The sequence below is a fragment of the Lepisma saccharinum genome, chromosome 2 (genome assembly GCF_977018435.1).
Source record: "Lepisma saccharinum chromosome 2, izLepSacc3.1, whole genome shotgun sequence".
NCBI lineage: Eukaryota > Metazoa > Arthropoda > Insecta > Zygentoma > Lepismatidae > Lepisma > Lepisma saccharinum.
In genome coordinates, this window is record NC_139230.1 from 200,039,283 (window position 1) to 200,064,322 (window position 25,040).

A 25,040-nucleotide genomic window follows, 5' to 3' on the forward strand; every position below is an offset into this window, starting at 1 on the left:
ACAGAACTTCTGTTGTCTTCTTCTATTGAAATCAAATGGTGTAATGCCCACTAAATGCATGTGGAACCAAAGCACGGAATTTCCATGCCAGATGTCTGCAGGGTATCTTGTTGGTTGTCGCCCACTGAGACACTGGAAACGTGTCAATTGTGTTCTGTTGCCATGTTGCTCTGCTACTCAGTGGGCGTTATCTTTATGCACACACAGTGAATCGCTATGTCGGATGCATATTTTGAGTATGTCATATGAAAGATGTGTGGAGAAATGGAGAAGTCTATTTCCCTATGATCTGGCACAAGGTAAAACTGCAATGGATGATTGTTTCAAATTTAGTTTCAATATTGTTTTTGTGTATTCGAATGCACGGAAAGTAGTTTGCCGTCTTGTCAGTGTGTTACCGACCTCAGAGATTGCAGGATTACTCACATTTAGTTTACAATTATTTTTTGTGCATTTCAAGCTATAGTTAACAAATGTATTGGGTTGGTGCAAATGAAATGTCCGGCCCAGGTGCGTCATTGCCAAAGTTAAAAAAATCAAAACTACAATACCTGGTTAATCAAAATAGTCGCCGTCTGCAGCCACACACTTTTGTCATCGCTCAGCCAACAATTGGATTCCATGGCGAAAGAAGTCTGGAGTCTGCGACGCAAAAAACTCCTGAACGGCATGTTGCACCGCCCGATCATCAGCGAAGGTCTTCCCTGTCAGGAAGTGATCAAGATGCCGGAAGTGATGGTAGTCAGTGCGAGAGAGGTCGGGAGAATATGCTGGATGAGGAAGGGTTTCATGGAGTTGAGCACTGTAGCGATCTGCATTGATGGTTTCACCGCGCCTGAGAAAGACATGATGGATCACACCCACCATAGACCACCATACCAGCAACAACACCTTCTGTGGGTGGAGAGGTGGTTTCGTAAACTGCCCTGGACGTTGATCACGATCCAACCATTCTCCTGATCATTTACGATTGTCATAGCAGATCCATTTTTCATCTGAAATGACAATCCGATGCAGGAAACCATCCCGGTTATTCCTTACACTCAAAGAACTGCACACCTCCAGACGTCGAGTCTTGTTGACCGGTGTCAAATCATGTGGTGCCCATGAGTCCAACTTTTTCACTTTACCGATCACACGGAGCCGCCGAACGACAGTGGTATGGTGTATGCCTAACTCGTCTGCAATGGCACGAACACTTTTCCGAGGATCCGCTTCAACGGCGTTCCTGAGGAGCTCATCCGAACATGATGTTGGTCGATGGCCAAGGGGGTCATTTTGCAATGCTGTGTCACCAGAACGAAATTTGACAAACCTACGGCGATTGGTGCGTTCATTTACCATTCCTGGCCCAAATGCACTGTTATAGTTTTTGGTGGCTTGCTGATCAGAATGTCCCAGTTTGAATTCGTAAAGACAAATCACTCGCAATTGTGTGTTCTCCATGGTGCACTTTCAGATGACCCTGTTCAGTAACACACTGCCTCCTGACTGTCTGGGTGCTCCAGCCTGTTTGCTGGACATATACAGAGTTTATGACGTTAGCCTGTGACCTCAGTCAATCCCTGTGTTGTTGTGTTGAGGTAAGTTTCCCACCAGATGCCAAAGCGGACATTTCATTCGCACCAACCCAATATGTATTTATTTTGTTGACAAGTTCCACAAATTATAAGCAAAAAATTCTCAAACTTTGAGTGTGGGGACTTTTGGAATGCACTGTACAATGCAAGTGAATATGCCAAAGAAATATGAATTGTTCCACTTTCTTAAAATATCACATGTTTCTGCATTACGAGAATCCAATATGTAGGTTAACATTTCCATGTTGATAGGCATAGCTGATTATTTACCAAAAATAGCTGTTTGCAATAGGTGCCAAACTGAATGTTCAAATTTCATTTTACACCTTGAGACTGCTAATTTTTAAACTTTTGAGAGGTACATTATATTCGAAGGTTGTGCAATGTTTTAAGGAGATAGGAACTTTTCCCTGTTTTTGTAATGCTCAGTTTTAATTGAATGAGTGGAATTTTATCTTTTCAGTGGTCACCTCGAATCAGCATTCAGAACTGTGTATTTGACACCAGTATTTCAAACTCCTTTCTTTTCTAAAAAAAAAATAAAACAAATGTTATATGAAAAGGCACAAGTTCTAATTGCTGGATTCTAATATCTACATTAGAGATGTAATGAACCATTGTGTGTCTTAAGTGCACTTACTAAAGGGGCAAATACATATTTACTGGAAAATAATATTACTACCATCTTAGTATTTGTCCAGTTCTTTTTGTTTTGTGCATATGCAATACTTTTTTTTAGAAAAAAGAAACAGCAAATTAATTTTACAAGCTTAATAACTTCTCACAATGTACCGTTTGGTATAATATTTCTGCATGTTTATTGCTTCTTGCAACTTAGAAATAACAGAGTCACTTTCAACAAGCTTGAAATATTAATTCACACTCATTTCCAAACTTTAAAATTCTTTGCTCATCTTCCTTAAACATCTTTCATAAATCATCCAACACATAAAAATCAGACCTGTTAAAGCCATGTATCTAGTTTCCTAGTTTGACGGAATGGTCAAGAAAAGGCAGTTACTTCTGATTGTGAAAGTCATACATTTGGTCTCTTAATTGGAGTTTGATCTTTTGTTCATTGCAGTTATAAAGGTAATTAAAGCCCATTAATAAGATGATTGAAGATAATAATGCAAATTTTTGTACATTTTATTTCCAAAGAGTGCTATTTGTAAATATATTTCATTGTAAGTAGTGATTATTGGAACATGTCAGTAATGAGTGTTTTTTATTTTTATTTTTTACAGAAGTATATGAAGAACCCATTCCTGAGGATACAGATATTGATGAAGATCATGAGCAAGTTTCTACCTTGAGAAAACGTAATGCACTGCTTTTAGAAGATTATGATGAAAAATATTCTGGCAGGAAAATATCACGAAAAGCACTAAAAGCTGAATGGGGAGATTTAAATGGTTCAGAAAAAACCTTTAAACTTCAAGCGCAGAGGAAACCAAGTAAAGAAGATGATTCAGATATCAGGTAGGGGCATTGTTGTTTTATGTTATAAAGTCTCCCCATTCATGTTTTCTTATGAAATGTTCTGGTTGTATGGATTAATCTGTTATCATTGGGGCTTGGCTGGGTTGACATATCTTCGTTTGTTCTAGTTTTTGTTTAAGTCTACTTGATGCACTGTTAGGCTAATGGGGACTGGACCTACTGTTCAAAGTGTGATCGGAACCACCAGGTATTGAACCCCCAAATCCTTCAGTACAAGGTGATTATTAGGTGGTTGTTTTAACTGTTCTCAGTATTTTAACCCTCCCTTGCTCGCGCCAATATTCCTAACACCGATGCTCACGTGGCATCTGACAGACTCACGTGATGACCTGCGTTGAAAACATATTTCTTTGAGGATTATTGTAGTTCAGATGAACCGAAGCGTGAACACAATTTTATTTCAAACCAATATATTTATTAAAAAAATACAAAACCTACATATTTAATAAAAAATACAAAACTCTAGCAATGCTCAACAAAAACTTACATTTTTAGTTGGATAAAACACATTATTTGTTTTGGGCACAAATGCAACAAATATGCATTGAGTGTTCTAAAATACAAAACCTACATATTTAATAAAAATACAAAACTCTAGCAATACACAACAAAAACTTACATTTTTAGGTGGATAAAACACATTATTAGCCCTGTTGTTTCTAGAACTCTTGTTTTATAACATATGTTGTATGTGCGATTTTGTAACATGAGTACTCAGCAATATCACTAATAACTTATCACCGCACAAACTTGAACTGTCGTAGCTTGTTCTGAACAATCATTTGCTCATACCAGAAAGCTACCTGGATGGGGAATACCAGAGCTACCTCGTTCCAGACGTTATCGTTGCTGATAGACTCTCTGGAGTCTCATAGACGCCGCGCGAGTAACGGAGGGTTAAATAAACTATTATTATTATTAGAAGCCATTGCAGTGGCCCTCTAATACAGTGATTTATCCATACACCCTTAACACACCCCCCAATTTCCTCAATACCTCCTAATGTTTTTCACAAAAGTCCAGTTTTTACACCCCCTTTTTTCCCCTCCAGATGGATAACAATTAAAAGTTGTTCAGAATATTTATGAATGTGAGTATTTTAATGTAACTATACCATATCAGTCTAGTAGACAGGGTTGCTACTCACCGGGAATTATGCATGAATTGTTGACTCAGGGATTTATGGGTGAATTTTTCTCCATACATGTGAAAAATTTCAACTTTTATTAAACCAAATCCTATTGAATTCATACATATTTATAAATGCTCTGAGGCAAGTTTTTCACAGTCTAGCTTTCATTTTTATGTAGGAAGGAAAAGAACACTGCGTGTTTGCGGAACAGTGTAACTAACAGACAGAAGTTTATTACAAGATTAAATGTCTTGAAGTTATATAAAAAATGGACGTTAAAAACTGTACTTACGTATGCGAGTATGTTGTTCCAATATTTCTTACTGTAGAACGACGTTTCGGAGATTAACTATCCCCTTCTTCAGGTTCTTATGAAAAAACTAGGTACTTAGCATAGTACCACGTTGAAATGTAATATAAGGATTGTGGACAAGGGTTGGTGTGGATACATTTAAAATATTATATCCTCGCCCTATAGGTATATAAAAAGCTCATCGTTCACAAAAAAAAATGCACAATAAACCTATTCTCATGTTAAAAAAGTTGTTTTTTAGTGAACGACGAGCTTTTTATATACCTCTAGGGCGAGGATATAATATTTTAAATGTATCCACACCAACCCTTGTCCACAATCCTTATATTACATTTCAACGTGGTACTATGCTAAGTACCTAGTTTTTTCATATGAACCTGAAGAAGGGGATAGTTAATCTCCGAAACGTCGTTCTACAGTAAGAAATATTGGAACAACATACTCGCATACGTAAGTACAGTCTTTAACATCCTTTTTTTAAATTCTGGAATTGTGAGTAATACGCACCAAACCTACAAAATGCTATCTTGAAGTTGATTAGTTAAAATTTGAGTTTGAAATTCTTATATTATTAACAATATTTCATAGATTAGTATATCCCATAACATTTGTGACTTGTGTGTGTGGATGTATTTCGAGTCTGAGTATGTGAAATGACAAATGTAAACTCCGCACCTTAAATATTTTAAATATATATACCCTTTAATTGAATTGAATTAGAATTTTTGTATACATTTGAATCACACAGACCCTTTATATTGTTAATATATTTGCCTTTGTATGTGCGAAGGTGGTGAGAGGCGATAATACATAAGGTTGAAATAGAGAAAACATCTGCTTGTTGCCTTGAATTTTTGGAAAGTTTTCCTTGAAAACCGGAAGTTATGATTGAATTTTATCATGGTTCCAGAGTGACCACCCTGGTAGAGTCCATTTTTTAAAAAAATCGTTAGTTCACATATGAGGTAATTAGAATATTGAAATAGCAATCATTTAAACACAAAATCCCTTTTCACACATTACTTTAGCTAGATCTACTGGCAATAAAAATTTATGTGCAAGAACTTTTTGAGTTAATTGTCAGCAAATGTTAATTATTACTTTCTATTCATGTTTGGGGAATCAAAGATGTGGTGATAATAATTAGACATAAGCTTGGCTTTCCTGTCTTTCTTCTATCGTGTGCAACTCATGAGGTCCTCAGAGGATAACCATACACCATTTCCCCGCTTCTTCACCTCACTTAAGTCCCAGTACATCTATTTTGTGAATCTTCATTTCCTCTACTAATTCCACTTCTTTACCAGTTATAATTTTAATATTCGAGGTTCCTATTGTTGTTTTCCTTTTTCAGTCTGGTCATCCTCGTATTGATTAATTTGTCCGAGACTTCTAATTTCCCTTCCAATCCATTGATACCCTGACATGGGGAATTAGCACAACTCAGACTGCTTTGTCAGGGTGTGCTCCCTGGTATCCTCTGGCCTTGCAGTGGAGTTGGGCATTTTCTCCCAATCAACAGCTGTGGTTTAATCACCAGTACTCAGGTGTCTAATTGCAGTGGTTTCCCACTAGGTAATGGAGTTGCCACATCCCTATACCTTCAGATTGAATGTATAATAAGTAGAGTCGTGCATATTTTGTTTTTGACGAAAACACAAAATTGTGAAATAAAACACTGTAATGTTCATTTCTCAAGCTTTTGGAAGGTGTGAAGTGCATTTTCTAACATGTTTTGTCACAAAATGATGATGAAAAAAAAACAACTCTTAAACACAAAATTTAGAGTTTATTTACTGACAACACTTTCTGAGGTCTGAATTATCCTATGAGTAGAGGCACATATTTTTGGTAAATAAAAAAGCAAAATTTCAGGTTCAAAAGTGGTAAATAAAATTTCGCTGTTATAGCGGTGAAAAATCAGTATATAAAATGACATTTTGGTTTTACAATTGTGAATATAATCCTAAATTTGATTTAAAACCTGCACTTACTACACAAAATGAACATATCCCTTCTAAAAACACATTTATGTCGTTACCAGAATATTAAGTTTATTCCTGCATAAAGGGGTTCATTTTTGCTTCTCAAATATTGGCAGCAAAATTAACCAATTTTCCGTGAATTTCATAACTCTCAGGATAATTCAGACTTCAGATAGTGTTGCGTCGGTAAATAAACTGTTTTAAGTTTCATGTTTGAATCTATTTTGCATTTTGCAGTTCATTTCACATTATTTCGTGACAAAACATTGTAGGAAAATGCACCTCACTCCTTTCAGAAAAATGAAAAATTAACATTATAATGTGTTATTTTACATTTCGTGTTTTCGTCAAAAACTGAATATGCATGCCTCTACCTATGAATTATGCAAATCATGGAAAACTGATGAATTATTCTGTAAATATTTGAGAAGCATAGTGCTAGTAGATGGGGAAAGTTTATTTTTTGTAATAAGTACAGTTTTTTTTAACACATTTAGAGTTACATTCACCATTTTAACACCGAAATGCCATTTTATATACTGCTTTTGATCTCAAAATGTGTCCAGTTCTTTTTTACTGAAATCTTGATCTTCACAATAAATATGTGGCACTACTAATAAGTAAACCTTGGATTTTTAGGTTCTAAAAAGTGTGCTCTTAAGTTCCTAAAATAGGCTCTAAAAATCCTAAAATAGGTCCTAAAAGTCTTAAGTTAGGCTCAAAAAATCCTTCAGTAGTTCAAAATTCCTGAAAAATACTGATTAGGTATAGTCACCGGCAATGAAAATGGGACACCTGTATCCTGAAGTACGTACTCTCTTGCATAACGTTATGTGTGTTGCCTAACCCTATGGCGATGGCAGAACTTACCATTGCAAATTTTATGTTAAAATCCACTCTTTGCTGTATAGTTAGGCAACATTTTTTTTTCATGTTATCAACAATCAAACTCCATAATTTTGTCTGTGAGAATCATCTTTTATGCTGAAAATACTATAAAAAACATAGTCAGTGGTGCAAACTTCAATACTGAAATGTTAGTTTGCTAGGCATGAATGCCACAAAGCACCGAAGTGACGCAAAAGTGAGCAAGACCACACAGATCAGAAGTTTGCACTTTGGACTGTACACGTAACAGTGGCACCAGACATTTTTTGCTTTCTTTAGAACTTTGAAAAATCACCATGGACTGAGAGAGAGTATGTTTCAAACATGTTTGTCATTGAATTTTTTCACGACCAAACAAAGCAAATGCCTCAGTGTGACATAAAAATCCTGTAAAACATTTAAAAATATATTAAAACCCAGAGGCATGTAACCGGCAGTAACAGCAAAATGTAAAGAAATTAAAAAGTTTTTTCAATAAAATAACAACATTGTTAAATACATTAACGAACAGCATTACAGTCGAGTGTATATTGCAGAGGACATTTTTTCTGCAGCCGACAGAAGAGAAAACACAGGCCGTTTTGCTGCCCACAAGAGGTAAAAAGAGGAAAGTGTGCCAATGCAAGGGAAGAGTCACATGTGTTCAGATCCGGGGAATATGGCGGCCAAGCGTGTCCTCTTCCAGTGGCCTCTGGGTACCCCAGATCCAGAATGCGGTCCCCAAAATACTCCTCCAGGACGTCAAACACTCGCATGGTCCGATGGGGTCGAGCTCCATCTTGCATGAACCACATCACAAACACTACATGTTCTCTCAAACTTGCGAATCAAATTCTTGATTGTTAGCACACTTGGACCGGTTGTCTTTAACTTGTACTTGGTCGCAAACTTCCTTTGCGCCGCAATCGGACTGTTATTGCTCCCATAATAGGCCTTCACAAGTGATATATGCTCCTGCACGCTGTACTGTGACATTTTCACTTGCAAATGGCCGACATCAACACGTTGCGTGCGCATGCGCATACGAATTCCCATCATGCCCTGTGGCCAGCCATGCAGTTTGGACGTCATCACGCGAACTGTTCAGAAATTATGACCGTTTTATTTCATATAGTTCATTAATTGTCACCCTGTATAATACAATATAAATTATTAAACTATACTATAGAATAATATAACACCCAATTAGCAATTTAGAAGTGCTTAACCCAAAATAATACAAAACAAGACCAAAGAAACAAACAAGATGTCATTTTTCTTTATATTCAGTGATATATTGCTAAGTATAACACTAAGTCTGATAATTTATGTTGTAAACACTTGTCTTAAAATTATTTTGTACTCATTGATTGAGATACTAAAATCAAGATTAGATTGCAATATAGATATTTTGTTGTACGCAAAGAACATTCTAAATAATGGGGAATTCTTGAATCTTTCTGTTTTAGGAATATCATTAGACATCATTTGTCGCAACCTTAAGCCACATTTCCTTGCTTTGAAACATATCTTTTGGAGAAAAGTAGGGTTATCTATGATGCCAGTCATTGTTTTGTACAGAAATATTTGTTGTTTTTTCCCTTCTATTAATAAGACTTTCATAATTAAACTCATTAAGTAGGTCATTGTTATTATAATATGTTGGTACATTATACTTTTTGTAATACAAATATCTTAATAATTGTTTTTGAATTCTTTCAATTACCAAGTCCTGGGATTTATAATATGTTGACAAGGCTCGACTACTATTCACTGAGCAGATTGTACAAAAAAACAAAAAAATCTAGATCAAAGGCATATTTGGAGGGGGGGGGGTGGAGATCATAACGTCTGATTGCCGGTAACACTTTTGAAAAAGTCATGCCACGCCACTGTAAAAACCTAAAATAAGACTTCATTTAGGTTCTAACAAGCAAAATAGGTTTTTATAGCCACTACAAAACTTCGCCAGTTGTTGCGTTTTTTAACGAAACGCTGACATATTATTTCTTACATACCTGTAAAGGAAAAAATAGGTTAAAAACCTAAAATCCGAGGTTTACTATAAAGGGAGTTTCACTGCAATATGTATATTCTAGGTTTTTTTTACTATTGCATTGATTGTATGATTTTGCTTTCAAACCAGTGAAGAAGAAGAACGTGATGCTGATGATGAGGAGGAGGGTGAATCAGCCGATGAAACCTCATCGGAGGGAGAAGGGAATGAATTTTCTAGTGATGGAGTATCAGATGCTGAAATGGGGTTTGACATAGCAGGTGCCGAGTCTACGCCTAGTTCTCCCCATGATGATGTAACTGTCTTCCAGCAAGAACCTGGAAAAGATGCAGAAACTGAACTAGAGAAAGCAAGAGCTACTAAGTGCCAACTAAGTAAGTATTTGTATATGTTACATTTGAGACTTTCATTGTTTAGGATCTTGGATGTGAATTCGTCGTATGAGAACCAGAGGGATGTAACTCCAATTTTCAAATTTACAGGAGACAGGAAATAATGTATTCGTAGGAATATGTCTGACTTACGAGTCAGTAAATTGGAGATATGTGACTCCACCTTACTGCTAAGGATTGAAGTGAAGTTATGTTGATCTGACTCCAAATAAGATCTCTTCAGAGTAGATAGGTTAAACAAAAAGGAAAGGTACATTTTTTTTTAGTTTCTTTACTCCAACAAATTGTGCCTTTCAAATTTTGAATAAGGTGTATGCACACCATCACATACTTTCCATCCATTCTTACAAACATAATAAGTTACTATAGGTCTTTTCTACTCTTACGGCAGCCGGTCCTAGTTCTGGCAAGGGAAGTGGGGAGAGGGGATTACACCGCAGACCAACCAGATAACACCGGTGGCGCCAAGAGTTACGACGTGGCAGGAAGAAGTACTATGTGAACCTCGTTCTACTGGCTGCTGGATTGGTTGCTTCCCAGCTCCCCACTTCCCTTGCCAGCTTTAGGATCGAGCACTGTAACAGTAGAAAATACCTTTAGTAGAAGTGATACTATAACATCACGATAATAAACAATGAAAATAACACCATCTTCATTGCCTTGTCCTTCCCTTCCTGTCCTGCTGCACTCAATGGTCTGTATCCCCACTTCAGAAACCTGGGATGGTGTTGAAGAATGCTGTGAAGGAAGCATATGCCATACAAAGTGAGTTTGATAGGTCATGCTATGAAACTTGCAAGAAAATAAATAAAAGTAGCACATTGTTTTGTATATTTGTCTATTTTTATCCTATGTATTTTTAATGTTAGTTATTTCAGATAATTTAAGGAGTGCCCATTTCAGAATTATATTTTGACAAAATGTACATAAGATATTCATAATAAGCCACAATGGGCAAGTGAAGCTTCTTCCTAGGATCTCATCAATAGCATAGTGGCTAATGTTGTTGCTGCATTTGCTTCCCAGCGGAGGCAAGTTTCAGTTGTTTGGATCCCACTCCATTAACCCACGATCGATTTTAATGAAGTGCCATTTTAACTCTTTCGCTGCGGAATTCTCTGGCACACAATATCCCTTGGCTGCGTAATTAAATTTGAAAAAATATTTTTTTATGAACAAATAGTTTTCACAATTATATTGCGTTATATATGAGAGAGAACTTACAAAATTCATTCCTTGCACTGGAAAACCATTCTGTAGTCCCTGGTGGTATGATATTTAGAAAAATTTTGAAAATTTGAAATATTTTGAAATTTTGAAAAAAAAAAAAAAATTTAGAAAGAATAATTTTAAAAAATTACATTGCAAAATATGTTATAGAGAAATTACAAAAGTCATTCCTTGCACTGGCAAACCATTCTGTAGTCCCTGATGGTATGGTATTTCTCAAAACACGGGATGACGCAGAGTGGTGGAGCGGCGTGGAAATTCGTAAGTAGTATCAAGATACTGGGTGGTGAAAACTTCAGTTTGTTCTGCTGTGTGTTCAAATACTGAGCGGGGGAAACAAGAAAACAAGAAAATGGTGTGCTAAATACTGTACTGTCACCAAGTAACTTAGCTCTTGCCTGTGTCGAACTTCCCGCACCTAGATCAATGCTGCTTTGCACACTGCTCCATGATGTTACGGACGACGGTACAAATTCTTCATCAGACACTACACAATCACTGTCACCACTTGAAGTCTCATAAAAACTGTCGCTATTATTGTCACAATTTAATTCACCTTCTGATTCAACAGTTTAGTAACATCATTATCAAACAAGTGTTGACGACTTGAGGAAGCCATGTTGTTTACATTCGAACATTCATTTGAAACTGACATGTCAGAGAACTCAACGCTCGTATTCTAAACGGAGGCGTAATAAGCGACATCATACGGATATAAACAAAACTACAAGTTCAAATAGTTCCAAATAGTATCAACAGATGTCTGAAGGCTACTAAAAGCGACGTACTGCGGAAATGCGACACCCGCAGCGAGTGGAAGTATGAACTCGCAATAATGCGACTTCCGCAGAGCAAGGCACCTGGCGTGCTGTGCATAAATGCGACGACCGCAGCGAAAGAGTTAAGAATATTTCAAGTATTGGCCTGTGTTGCTCTCAAGCTGAATTTTAGTGTCATGAGTGACCTGATCACATTCTAATAAGATAACATAAATGGCAGTTGTGGAAGAAGTGTTGTTAGAGTGAGTGCAGATCTCACCTGCGACCGATTACATTGCATTTTTTAAAATTTTATTTAGACTTGTGTATTATTTGGCCAATAAGGCTACACTGTTTTTACCGAGTTTTCACATCCATGTGTTTTTGTCTTGTTAATAGAAAATCGAAAAGTGTCTAAGTGATTTTATATTATATCCGATTTGTGGAGCACAGATGGAATTACCCCAGAGTTCTTCTGGGCAGCTTTGAGGATGAGAGTTGTTCACTTTGTCTTATCATGCTGTTTGAAAACAAATATTTTGAAACAAGGATGTAATAAAGAGCAAGGGATATAATAATCGTTAGAAGTACAAAAAATACATTTTTAAAAATGAAAATGCTGTGAAATATGCCAGAAAAGCACCTTGCTCACCCATGACCGACAATGTGACTTAAAGTGAGCATAACCGATACCGGGTTAAGCTGCAATTCCAGTACTGATTAGTCAGTATATACATAAATTGGGCTTAAAACCAAGTTTCACCCAAATTTGACCAAGAATATGGTGGTTGAAATTTATATGTGCATTTTTTACATTGTGAGGTCTGTATTTTTATGCTAACACCTGTTAATGACCAGATACAATTAAAACACAACACACAATAACACATTAAAACTCAACATTGCATGCATTTCCATCCACATTGTCAAGGAAACAGAGGAGGGACTAAACAGATTAAGTAGGTGAAATCAGGGTTGGCATTTTGCCCATTTTTAAAAAACCAACCTGGGTGGTTTTTTTCAGGTTATGTTTATAAATATATATATTTTAAAAATGAAATACATTTTTCCCTGATAGTAATATATTGGAACATTCAATTTGTATTGTTTTAGTTCACTGAGTCAGAAACTATTTAATATTTTCTGTTAACATTGTTAAGAATTGACAATGAAGGTCTCACACCTTGTAATGATTAAACTAAAAGCATACATAACCCGTGCCGCAGACCATTGAAGGCCCAGCCCTACCTACCGACAGCCAGCCGCACTCCCACCTGATCCTCCTCTGAGGTGGGAGAGCATCCAACTAGTTACGGGGTGACATGTGGTCAGCACGACGAACCCCCAGTCATCGTCGTAGTTTTTCATGATGAGGTTACGCTACACATTTGTAGCTCCCCAATTTAATCATGATGTTAGTGTTCACCAGTCTCATACACAGGCCGAAATCTCAGGAGACTCAAACCTGCACACGTCCCATAGCCAGAGCCCAAAGCATGACCGCACAGCCACAGTGCGGGGCAAATGATTAAATTATCTAAAATACCATGTTCTTAAATAGTATTTGACCAAGAGTTTGATTCTACTCTTCCTGGATGGCGTAACAGTTAGTAGATTTGTGATCAGTAGAGGCACATATTTTTGGTAAATAAAAAAGCAAAATTTTGGTACAAAACAGTCAATTTCGGGTTCAAAAGCGGTAAATAAAATAAAATTTCGGTGTTATAGTGGTGAATAATCGCATCAGAAGTGCTATATATAAAATGACATTTTGGTTTTAAAATTGTGAATATAATCCTAAATTTGATTTAAAACTGCACTTATTACACAAAATAAACTTATCCCTTCTAATAGCACATTTATGTAGTTAGCAGAGTATTAAGTTTATTCCTGCGTAAATGGGTCCATTTTTGCTTCTCAAATATTTACAGCAGAATTAATCAATTTTCTGTGAATTGCATAACTCACAGGATACTTCAGACTTCAGAAAGTGTCGCGTCTGTATATAAACAGTAAATTTCGTGTTTTCGTCAAAAACAAAATTTGTATGCCTCTAGTGATCAGTTCCCAGGGTTGCACATTGCAATTCTATACTAAGCCCCGCGACAGGTTAAGTGTGCAGCAAATTTTCACATATATAGACCCAAACGTACGAGCAGAATATAGTTCCACTGCAATACTTCTGATTTTCTTACTGTCTGTGATGTGATTAGCTCGGCGGTTGAGGCAAGACTGGCATGGGAGATGCTGAGCGCCGTTTTCGCGTGTATTAATACATAAAACTTGCTGCAAACTTGACCTGTCGCGGGGCTTAATTACTAATGCTTGATAGCTGTGGTGGTTTAGTCAACCTCCGTGATGCAGTGGTTAGTACAGCACGCTGGAATGCCAGGCACCCCAGGTTCGAATCCTGGTTTTGGATGTGTGTGAAAATTGAGAATATAGAGAGAAAAAGGGGGATACTACTGCTTAGGGGCATTACTTTGATTACAAATGTGAAAAAGAAGTGGACAGCCTGGCTAACTGCCATGCAGAAGACCCGGGTTCGAATATTGGGGTGGGTGATGTAAGGTCGGAATTTTTCTGGTCTTGTCCCTGCATAAAGCAGCTCTGGAACTCACCAAGCCTCAAATCAATGGGTTCTGGGGGGGGAGGGGGTGTAAAGGCAGCTGGAGTTTGGGTGTGATCACATCATCTCCAAAATGGCCGAAATCAAGAATATGTCGGGCCCTACCCCCATATCCCCTGAATGTGCCTTCATGGCGCAGTGCTATATGCACGGGGAACTTTACCTTTACCTACTATACAACATATGGTAGCTGCACACACTTTTAAATCTGCTTCAATGCAGTTTGTTCACAGTTTTGTTTTCCCATTATTTTTGTAGATGTTTCAACTATGCCAAAATTATAAGGCTGACATATTTGTCTTCACTGATTTCATCCAAATGGAATACCGTATCCATCCTCCAAAATATCTGATTGCTATGAAACTAAAAGTTCCCATGGACAAAATATTAGTGGCCCCCATTTGGGTCCCAACATACATATGCACTATATTGTTAAAAGAAATTATTTGTCAATCCATAGCTTAAGAAATGCCCTAGAATATTTAAGTATATTTTCTTAATGTCCAAAAATGTAGTTTAGGCAGATATTTGAAAGTGGCATCAGAATTTGGAGCTACCTCAGAAATCATGTCATTGTTTTTATTCAAGGTTTGTGGGACAATATACTTGAGGGAAGAATGCTTCTGCAGAAATGCTTGCAAAGTGCAAACCAGCTGCCACAGTTCGACATGTATCAGAAATTTAAAGAAGCTGGAAAGATGGAGTTCAGATCTCACACATCGGCTCTCAAGTCATCTCTGGACACCTTACTTGGGAAACTTGTTAATCTCCAGGTTAGTTTTGTAACTTGAATTCAGAAGTTATTTTATTTGTTTTTGAACTTTATATTATTATCGTGGGTAGAAGAGTACAGGCACCCAGTCACCATGGAATCTGAAAATTCCTGGCATCTGAATTTTGAAATTCAGTTCAAAATTTTGTAAAAAATATTTTGAGTTCGCTTATGAAAATTTCCATTACCTTTTTTTTTTTAAAGAATGAGTGCAATATGTATTTTTTTTAATATTTGTGTGTTTCTGTATTATGCATGTCATTAAATTAGAATAATAAACAAGGCTATACATTTTTTGCACTGTTGCTAGCCGAATTTTAATAAATATCTCCTGTCTGCCACCTAAAGGTTAATCGTAGTTGATATGCATGACTAAAATGTATATTTCTTCACTGAGTCATGATGTTTGCTATTGGTTAATAACTAGTGACAAATATCCACCAGTATTTTACTGCATTTCAACTTCAAAAAATTTATTTTGTTCATGAGATGATACAGATACTATTCTGGAATTTTGTATAAACTATGCTGAGATTTCATTAATTCTGTGACAAAAAATTATTTTGTTATGGAATTACTGTGACAAAATGAGAGTTCTTTTAATATACTAATGTCCAAAATTAAAGCAACAAATGGAAATTCTTTCCCGTGTGTCCATTTGACCACATAATACGATCAGGTGATAGTAATATTTATGATGTCATAGACAACTGGTTTAAGATAGAAAATAAACTAACCTTAATGTGCCAGGATTGAAGGTTGCCCATCCCCCCAAGGCCAATGGCGCATCCCCTTTAAAATCATGCCATGCGTTTCCCCCAAATCATAATATTTGCGCCCTTTAAACCATATTGTAATCCCCACAAAATATTTAATTAGGACAGTGTGTCTACCGAAAGTAACCTTTTCCTTAGCTTTAATTAACATTATAATTGATCTGCCCCTCCTCCCTAAACAGGCGTGCCATCACTCAAGACCACCCCTAAAATCGTTCATCATAATCGAGAATATCGCGTGGATCCCACTTTAAACTGTGGGTTCAGTTCTGATTAGACTTAGAGTGCATAAAGTGGACTTAAAACACCAAATCAGTAAATCAATCAGTACCCTTAACATTGAAGAATATTAATTTAATGGGGTGTCAATACTTTCTTAGGATCCCGAGATATTTAGTCTTTTCCAGCTTTTCCTTTGGCACATTCGGGGTCGAAAACGTGTGGATGCCTTATTGCTAAATACAGTCTCCAAAATGTAATATTCGAACTCTCTCTCCAGTACAGAAATCCCTTGACAATCTAAGATTTAACACTTTATCAAGAGCTTTCTATCTCCCCCTTTAAATTTCATACTCAATCCTACCACCAAAATTTTCATGCCAATTTTAGACTTACTGTTAATATTGAAGAGTGGATATTGCCTCCTGCAAAAAATTAATTCTCAGTCTCCACACAAGAATTTTCACAACAGTCTAAGACAATAGTAATACACAAGAATTGGATACCCCCCTCAATTTAATGTTCAATCCCCCTCTAACTAAAGTACTCGCCATAATCTAAAACCTAGAGTTGGATACTGTCCCCCCAGCAAAGTTTAATTCAGAATCCCCCTCAGAACCCACGTGTCAATTAAGGCCTAATATATAGGAGTTCAATCCCCCCCCCCCTTTTCGATAATGCCCTAAACACTTTCATTTCTTCATCTAATGGATTAAATATGGTGCATTTAAGGTGTAAAATTTTTACATATATTTTGGAAAAGATATAAATGTTGATTTTTTTATTATTTGAAGGGAAAAATCCCCCCCCCCAAATCTCAATGGCGCAACCTGCACCATAAAACCCCCCCTGTGGGCACCCCTACCAGGATTTATCAACAAAAAAATCACGATAGCAACAGGTTAAACTTGGCAAATTTATCAATAAAAAAGATCACACGAGGAGATTATTTCTGTTTGTTGCTTTAATTTTGGACACTAGTGTACTTAGCTCATAAACAAATCAGAAAATGATAAAACCCAATTTTACATTCCCAGATTAAATATTTTCTTGCATTATAAACTCTTTACCCAAAATCCCCTTGAAAAACATAAAATCAAGGTTTCACTGTATTTGTAAGATACAACTTAGTTGCAGTACAATACAGTGGAACCTTGATTTTACATTTTTCAGGGGGCGAAGCTGAAAATACTTAAAATGTGAGTAAATGTAAAATCTAGGAAAATATATTGACATATTGGTATGGTGAAACCATCAAGTTTGAATGTATAATGTGGGGAACATAATATCTGGTATTTATGGACAAGTTTAAATTCCTGTAATTTTGAAGTAATTTAGCAGGAAGGTGGGAGAGTATCTGTTCCTGAACGAGGGATGTTTATAAAGTAATAATTATTGCCAAGAAGGAATACAGTAATGCACATGAGTTTTTGTGAATGAATCAGTCTTTCTCCACATAAACTCCACCCAGAGTGACACACTTCTTCCGTCGATGTACCTATTTGTGGATGCCATTGTTGTGGAAGTCCTGTGTCTGGCTGTCCAGGAAGCCATTCACGGCAGAAATGACACCGTCATCAAAATGTCTCCCACGCAGAGGCTTCTTCAGTTCTGGAAGGAGGAAGAAGTCACTGGGTGGGAGGCCCCGGAGAATATGGAGGGTGAGGGAGAATTTTGAAACCCAAAGTGGCATGAGTCACAGTGGATTGGGTGGGGTCATTGTTGTGGAGAAGCAAACACTCCTTTTGTCAGCATTCCACGATGTTCCTTCCTGATTGCATCCCACAACTTGGTTAGTAGGTCCTGGCAGTACCGCCCAGTAATGGTTTTCCCGTTGGAGGCATAATCTCACAGGAGCACATGGTGGCAGTCCCAAAAGACACTCAGCATCATGACCTTGGCTTTTTTGAGAGTTCGTGGCTCTGAGTGCTTCCACTGCTTGCTTTGTCTTCATCTCTGAGTCATAATGGTGCACCCAGCACTCATGCATAGTGATCAGTCTTTGGAAAAAGTCCTCCTGATCGGCTCTGTAGAGGTGAAACATTTCCGCTGCGGCCTCCTTTCTGTGCTGCATTTGGAAGGCGTTGGCAAGCACGGGACCCAGCAAGTGGCAACCTTTGTCATGCGCAGCTCATTGTGTATTATGTTAAATACTGACCTCTGACTAATGTTCACCTCCCTTACAATGGATGCGATGGTAATACGGTGGTCTGTGAGCATGAGGAACTCCACTTTCTTCACAATTCTGGGTTCCTCCAAGAGAAAAGGCTACCTGATGCATTCTTCATCTTGCAGACTTGTTGAACCACACTGAAACCTACGCCACCTTACCACTCTGTCATTTGATGAGCATACCCTCCATACACTGCCACAAGTTCATCGTGGATTTATTTTGCAATCTTTGCTTTGAAAAACAAAAAGTGAATCACACTTCGAACTTCAGCTGGCTCCACGGGTTGCCCCAACTTGGTTTTCTGGGCCTCTAGTAGTGTTCCGCAGAACTACTATGCATGGAATGTTTACTGATCCAGTAGCTTAACCCGTAACGGGCGTCTTGCAAGATTGTAATGCTAAGGACGTGGCATGGTCCCATGGCCCCCAAATTGAATTGACTAATTCCAAGGAGTTATCAAAACTTGAGCGAACTTTTTCACAAATTACCATGTGTTTTGGACCTTCTTTATGGAATTATGATAATATTTTTCATCCACTATTTCCGTTATTGTCGTTTTTATTACTCAGTTCATCTAATGCTACAAACATCTGTCACATATTCATAACGGCTCTATAAATACATTTTTATATGACTGTAAGATACAAAAAATGCTTTTGTTGTTCAATTATCACAGAACATACATGCAGTTACACAAAGAAAACAAAATTACATAAAAAATTCACACAAAAAAAATTCTGCACAATGTCAAAATGAAGGAAAAAATCTAATTGATCATAGCAATAATCAGTGGAAATAATGCTTCATTATCTCTTGTATCAGACTGCATATCTGATAATTCACTTTCACATCCAACTTCCTCATGTGTGGCAAGAATATTTCTAATAAAGAGATAGTCAACTGGGATCCGAAAGACTTACACAAAGGGCATTGCGTGGTCCATAAGACCCATGAATATCTATTGCTCTGCAACTAAAAATCAGCGAGGGAAGTAGTGCCTGTAATATACCAAAATATGAAGCTACCAAAAAGGAGGGAAGTGCATGTTATTGCTTCCGAGAATGACAGCGTTGTTCTAGGCTGCAGGGACCATGCCACGCCTGTTAAGGGTTAAGGACCAAAGGCTTCCCCACAGCGCAAATTCTTGAAACAAGCCTGCAAATTAAAAGCATAAATTATTACTTTATGGACGTTGCTCATATTTCCTCAGCTCCGACGCATCTGTTGCCTCAGTGGCTGAGCCTGTTGAATGCTGGACATGTGATCTTGTCACTGGCGGTTCAAAATTGAAGTCCTGGCATAGGCATTCTTTTGTGATTGTCCTTTCATCAGTGTTATCCAGTCATCAAGATCCTTATCATTGTGATTCTAAGGAGGCAGAAAAGTAATGTAAATAAGCAAAAAGACAACTTACATATATGTACATTAAAAGTAACAAACACTATAAGATGTAAGCGAGTTACTAAAGGTATATCCGCGAAACTTACTTGTAAATGTTCTAATAATTAATAGAACATTTACAAGTAAGTTTCGTGGATATACTTGTAGTAACTTGCTTACATCTTATATTATCAACCGCGTTGTTTATTCCCCTAAACATAAGAAACATTGTTCTGAAAAAAAAAAAGATATGTAATAAATGCTCTGTAAAACTTGGTGATTTCATATTGTACTTTTATGATATTTCTTTCAGTATGTAAAATTGATGTTATATCCTTCCAGGAGTTGCTACTCAAGTCTCATCCAGAAACAAGAGGACTTGCAAAAGAAAAGAAAAAGTATGTACATGATAGGTATATAGCATGAAATCTAACCAGATTGCCACCTAACTAGAAAGTATTGCTAGAATTAACTTTGCTGTTGCTTGTAATGTGAGAAGAAAGCATGACCAAACTCATTTCTAAGTTTCTTTTGTGGAGTTTCAAGTTTCCTCTTGCACACATTTTTTTTCTTATTACTTTAAACATATGCAGATGTAGGGATGTGACGAAACCAATTACCAATGTATGAATATCAGCCAAAAATTACATATTCAGACTCAGTATTAGCATCAATAAAAATCCGATATTTAAACTGATACCGATACTAAATTGTTAACTCCCTAAAATGTTTCTGTATATTTTAATTTTGTCAGATTTTGTAAAGTTACGTCAATGTGAAGTAAATTCTAAACAAACAAGAGGGGACCAATCGGATCTTCATAAGCATTACCGACTCTCATTCAGAAGATCCACATACTACAACATCTGAAATAGAACATTACGTTGGTGAAGCAACCTTTCATTTGATGTGGATACTTTACTGTACTGGAAATTCAAGAATGAGTACGAAAATCTGCAAAAAAGTAGCTAGAAATTACTAACTAATGCATACCTGTTCAGTGTTGCTTGACAGATATGTGACGAAAGAAGTGGATTACATCCAGAAGTGAGGGCCTTCCCGATGGCGCATTGGTAGCATTGTCACCTTGTAATCAAGGGGTCCTGGGTTCGATACCCGGTGGAGACACATAGTGGTTTGGATCCCACTTTAAACTGTAGGTCCAGTCTCAATTAGCCTAGCTGTGCATAAAGTGGACTTAAAACACCAAATCAATCAATACATCCAGAAGTGCTTCAAAAACTTGTTTTTCTGAAGTTCTAAATATGGAAATAACTGCTGCTGTACTAGTGTTAAGTCTCTTTGAGAATATAACATGCAAATAGACATTTTCGTAGCAAATTTATTTTTGCCTTGCAGAAAATAACACTCCATTTCTATTGAATAATCTTATGCATTGCAATTGCTTAAATATCGGCATTGATATTGATTTAAAAATGTATCAGTGAGTACATTGGAATCAGTAATTTTTAGCTTCGTCACATCACTAGCACAAACACACACAAATAAAATGAAATTGAAAAGTGACATGCTGCTGGCCACTGCAAGTAATCAGTTGTATGTTCAATTTTGTAACTTGGCAAAAGTTGTAAAATTATGGCTGAGTCTAGATAATTGAGGAGTGTAGGTTTTATAATGGAATGACAAAACTTCACATTCAAATCCTGTTTTTCATTCAGATTGAAGTAGACATTAATATTTGTTAACTCTTGGATGCACACTGCAGAATTGACTCCTATTCTTAGAATCAATGTGCATAAAATGTAACATTTGACATGTATAATACTGGTTCAATACCAATAACAAACAAAACTTGAAATACCCAGTTTAAAAATGAGCAAAATCTATACTAAGTATGCAAAAGTATTGCCATGAAACTAAGAATTCTTGTTGCCAGTCAGACATGAATGAAACATCATGAAAGGGCAATGTAACTTGCTTGTAACTCAACTAACTAACTATTTAAACACTCTCTCTAAATTTCACCACTTTTTACCTTGTTCAACCTCCTAAGGAAGCCAAAGGTGTATATAAATCCTTGATCTTTTCTTTCAGAGAGACTGCAAGTGACAACAGAATGAGTGATGAAGAGATTACAAGTGACACAGAAGAGGAAGATGCAGAAAAACATGTTCCCGATCAGTCTCCTCCTCTTCAGCCAAAGAAAAGAAAGTTAAATGATTATTCAGAACTCCTAACCAAGCGACACAAAATATTTGTACCTTATCGAAATTCTGTGATTCAGAAGTGGAATGACAAAACACGTGTTGTCTCTGGAAATGTTAATCGGACTATGAGTGGATTTGAGCAGCCAACGTTAAAACAAATAGAACATGTTCTTGCTGACAAGCAGCGTCTTGTCAAGAGGACTCAGATGAAAAGGTCTGCATATGAAGTTTTGGGAAAGCAAAGAACAGATACCTCAGGAAACCAGGTAAGAATAAAAGTGGATTGCAGTTAATACATAGTATTATTTTATTTTGATCTTAATAATGACAAGAGCTGGCCTGTAATTGCAACAATGATGATGAGTAATGATAAGATAAAATTGATGAAGGGACACTCACAAAGAACACCCATGCCCAGCTTGGTACTGAAACCCAGGAACTTCAATGGCAAGAGCAGAAGTCAACCACAGAACCAGCTTCTAGCAATAAGTAGGTTTTGATGTGTACACTTTTTAGTGGCCATATTTAGTCCTGAGTACCAACATGCCAGATGTGATTATCACAATTGCTGGTTGTTCCTGTGGGTGGCATTGTGGTAATGTTGTCACTTTGTAAGTGAGCCCTATTTTTGGTCTAAAGGCATATTGCACAGTGTTTCAGATCTCACTTTAAACTGTAGTGCCAGTTCTGATAAGCCTATCTGAACATAAGTGCACTTAAAAACTTAAACTATTTGTTTTGCAGAAGACTGATCTTCTCTGAATATAGCACACACACACACACACATGCATGCAAAAATAGTCAAAGTGGTGTAATGTCTGACCTCTGACATTTTAGCAGCATTCCATGGCTTTGAACACACATTAAAAAAAAACTCATGTTTGCCCAGCCTCCCAGATGAAGATTCCTTTTGATGCAATCTAAATCTGTTGAAACTGATTATCTACTCTTACCTGGAGATATTGTCGGTTGGATGACATAACGACGTATCTCAATTTTTTGCGAAATTGAGTTATTGACATACTTGGGGTCGTACCAGTGCCCTACATCACCCTATGGAGCGGCGTAGCTCAAATCCAACTAAGGAAGTTTTGGATATTTGTTTAATTTGGTGTATCTCAATTTGTTAAAGAATTTTGTATGACATAGCGGCATATCTTAAGTTACATCGTTATGTCAGACAAAGTAAACCCTAAACTGTATCACAAGTTGGCGTTTCTCATTTTGTTTACAGTAGCAAATTTAATGTGGATTTAAACGCAACAGATCAACTACAGATCAAATTTTTCACATCAGACAGACACTTGAAAAAAAGTGGGAATATAATCAAAATGTCCATCAGCTATTCATTGATTTCAAAAAAGCATATGATTCGGTCAAAAGAGATAAATTATATAATATATTAGTAGAGTTTGGAATACCTAAGAAGCTTGTTAGTATGATAAAAATATGCACCAGTGAAACAGAAAGTAAAATTCGTGTGGGTATTAATATGTCTGACAAATTTACAATTCATGATGGGTTAAAACAAGGAGATGCATTATCTCCATTGCTCTTTAATTTTGCCTTAGAATATGCTGTTAGGAAGGTAAACGAAACTAAAGAAGGACTAAAATTAAATGGTGTGACTCAGTTGTTAGCATATGCAGATGATGTAGACTTACTGGGGGATGATGTGAATACAATTAAGAATAATGCTAAAATATTTTTCAAAACTGCTAAAGAGATAGGTTTGGAAGTTAACCAAGAGAAAACTAAATATATGCTTACAGGCCGAAACCAAGTGTTAGGTAATAATCAAAATCTAATTATTGATAACAACTCGTTTGAAACAGTTTCCAAATTCAAATACTTAGGAGTAATATTAACAAATGAAAATTATATTAAGGAGGAAATAAAAAGTAGGCTTAATTCAGGAAATGCATGTTACTTCTCTCTTCATAAACTTTTGTCTTCTCGTTTAATATCTAAGAATCTAAAAGTTAAAATATACAAAACCGTAATTTTGCCTGTAGTATTATATGGGTGTGAAACTTGGTCCCTTACATTGAAAGAGGAACATAAATTGAGAGTATTTGAAAATAAGATCCTTAGGAAAATATTTGGACCTAAAAGGGATGAGGAGACAGGTGAGTGGAGAAGGTTACATAATTTAGAACTACATAATTTGTATTCATGTCCAGACATTATTAGAATAATTAAATCAAGAAGACTTAGGTGGGCAGGCCATGTGGCACGAATGGGAGAGGAAAGAGGAGTTTTCAGGATTCTTGTTGGGAAACCTGATGGTAAGAGACCAGTAGGAAGGCCAAGACGAAGATGGAGGGACAACGTGGAGATGGACCTAAGGGAAATCGGTAGGGATGGAAAAGAGTATATAGATCTTGCTCAAGATAGGGACAGATGGAAGGCCTGTGTTGCTGCAGCCATGAACCTTCGGGTTTAAGAAGGCTAGAGAGTTAGTTAGTTAGTTAGTTAGTAGCAAAATGAAACAATATGGGAAAATACGTGCAAAAAAGAGAAAGAGGAAGTGATGCAGAAATGTATATTCGAATGTTTACAAATCTGTGAAGGCACAATCTAACAATAGCAGCCAAGAGATAATGAAATGACACTTTTTGTTGAATGGATGAAAGGTGTTTCCTAATACAGAAATATATTGGACTGTTCATAAGTCGGAAATATCACAATTCAACAATAGCGGCACAGTTTTCTGAAGAAGGATCAAAGCCATATGTTAAATAAGCTTGTTTGTAAGCTCTATTAGGCAATAGCCAACATTTTCAAAAAATTCTCAAAGCTTTCAACTTGCCCCTGATCAGTTTGCAATCAGCCATCTTATGAAGAAGATGGACGTCTTAGTACTATGGGAGGAAGATTGCTCAAGAAGTATTGTTTCATCAATAGCATTACATGTGTTTGGAAAAAAAAAAAAGAACATCGAAGCCGGGATATCTGTAAAATTTTACTGCCCTCCAGAAATTAAGTGGTACAAAAGGACTGTTATACAAACAGTTGATGAAGAATCTGCTGTATCATGTGATGGATATATATATATATATACACCTCAGTCTCGGCTGCTGTGCAAATGGAATGTATGTCATCTCCTATGCAAGAACAGGATGAGAATGACTTAGATATCGACA

At 36.7% G+C, this 25,040-nt stretch overlaps 1 protein-coding gene across 1 annotated transcript in view; it reads left to right on the forward strand.

The window, feature by feature from the left end:
- LOC145984257 (protein AATF-like) overlaps positions 1–25,040 on the forward strand; it is a 46,554-nt gene that overhangs the window by 10,675 nt on the left and 10,839 nt on the right. The window contains exons 2-6 of the mRNA XM_083117862.1: positions 2,828–3,062; positions 9,527–9,771; positions 14,995–15,179; positions 20,069–20,124; positions 21,782–22,160. Of these exons, the coding sequence (XP_082973988.1) occupies positions 2,828–3,062; positions 9,527–9,771; positions 14,995–15,179; positions 20,069–20,124; positions 21,782–22,160 (1,100 nt within the window). The remainder of the gene's footprint in view (positions 1–2,827; positions 3,063–9,526; positions 9,772–14,994; positions 15,180–20,068; positions 20,125–21,781; positions 22,161–25,040) is intronic.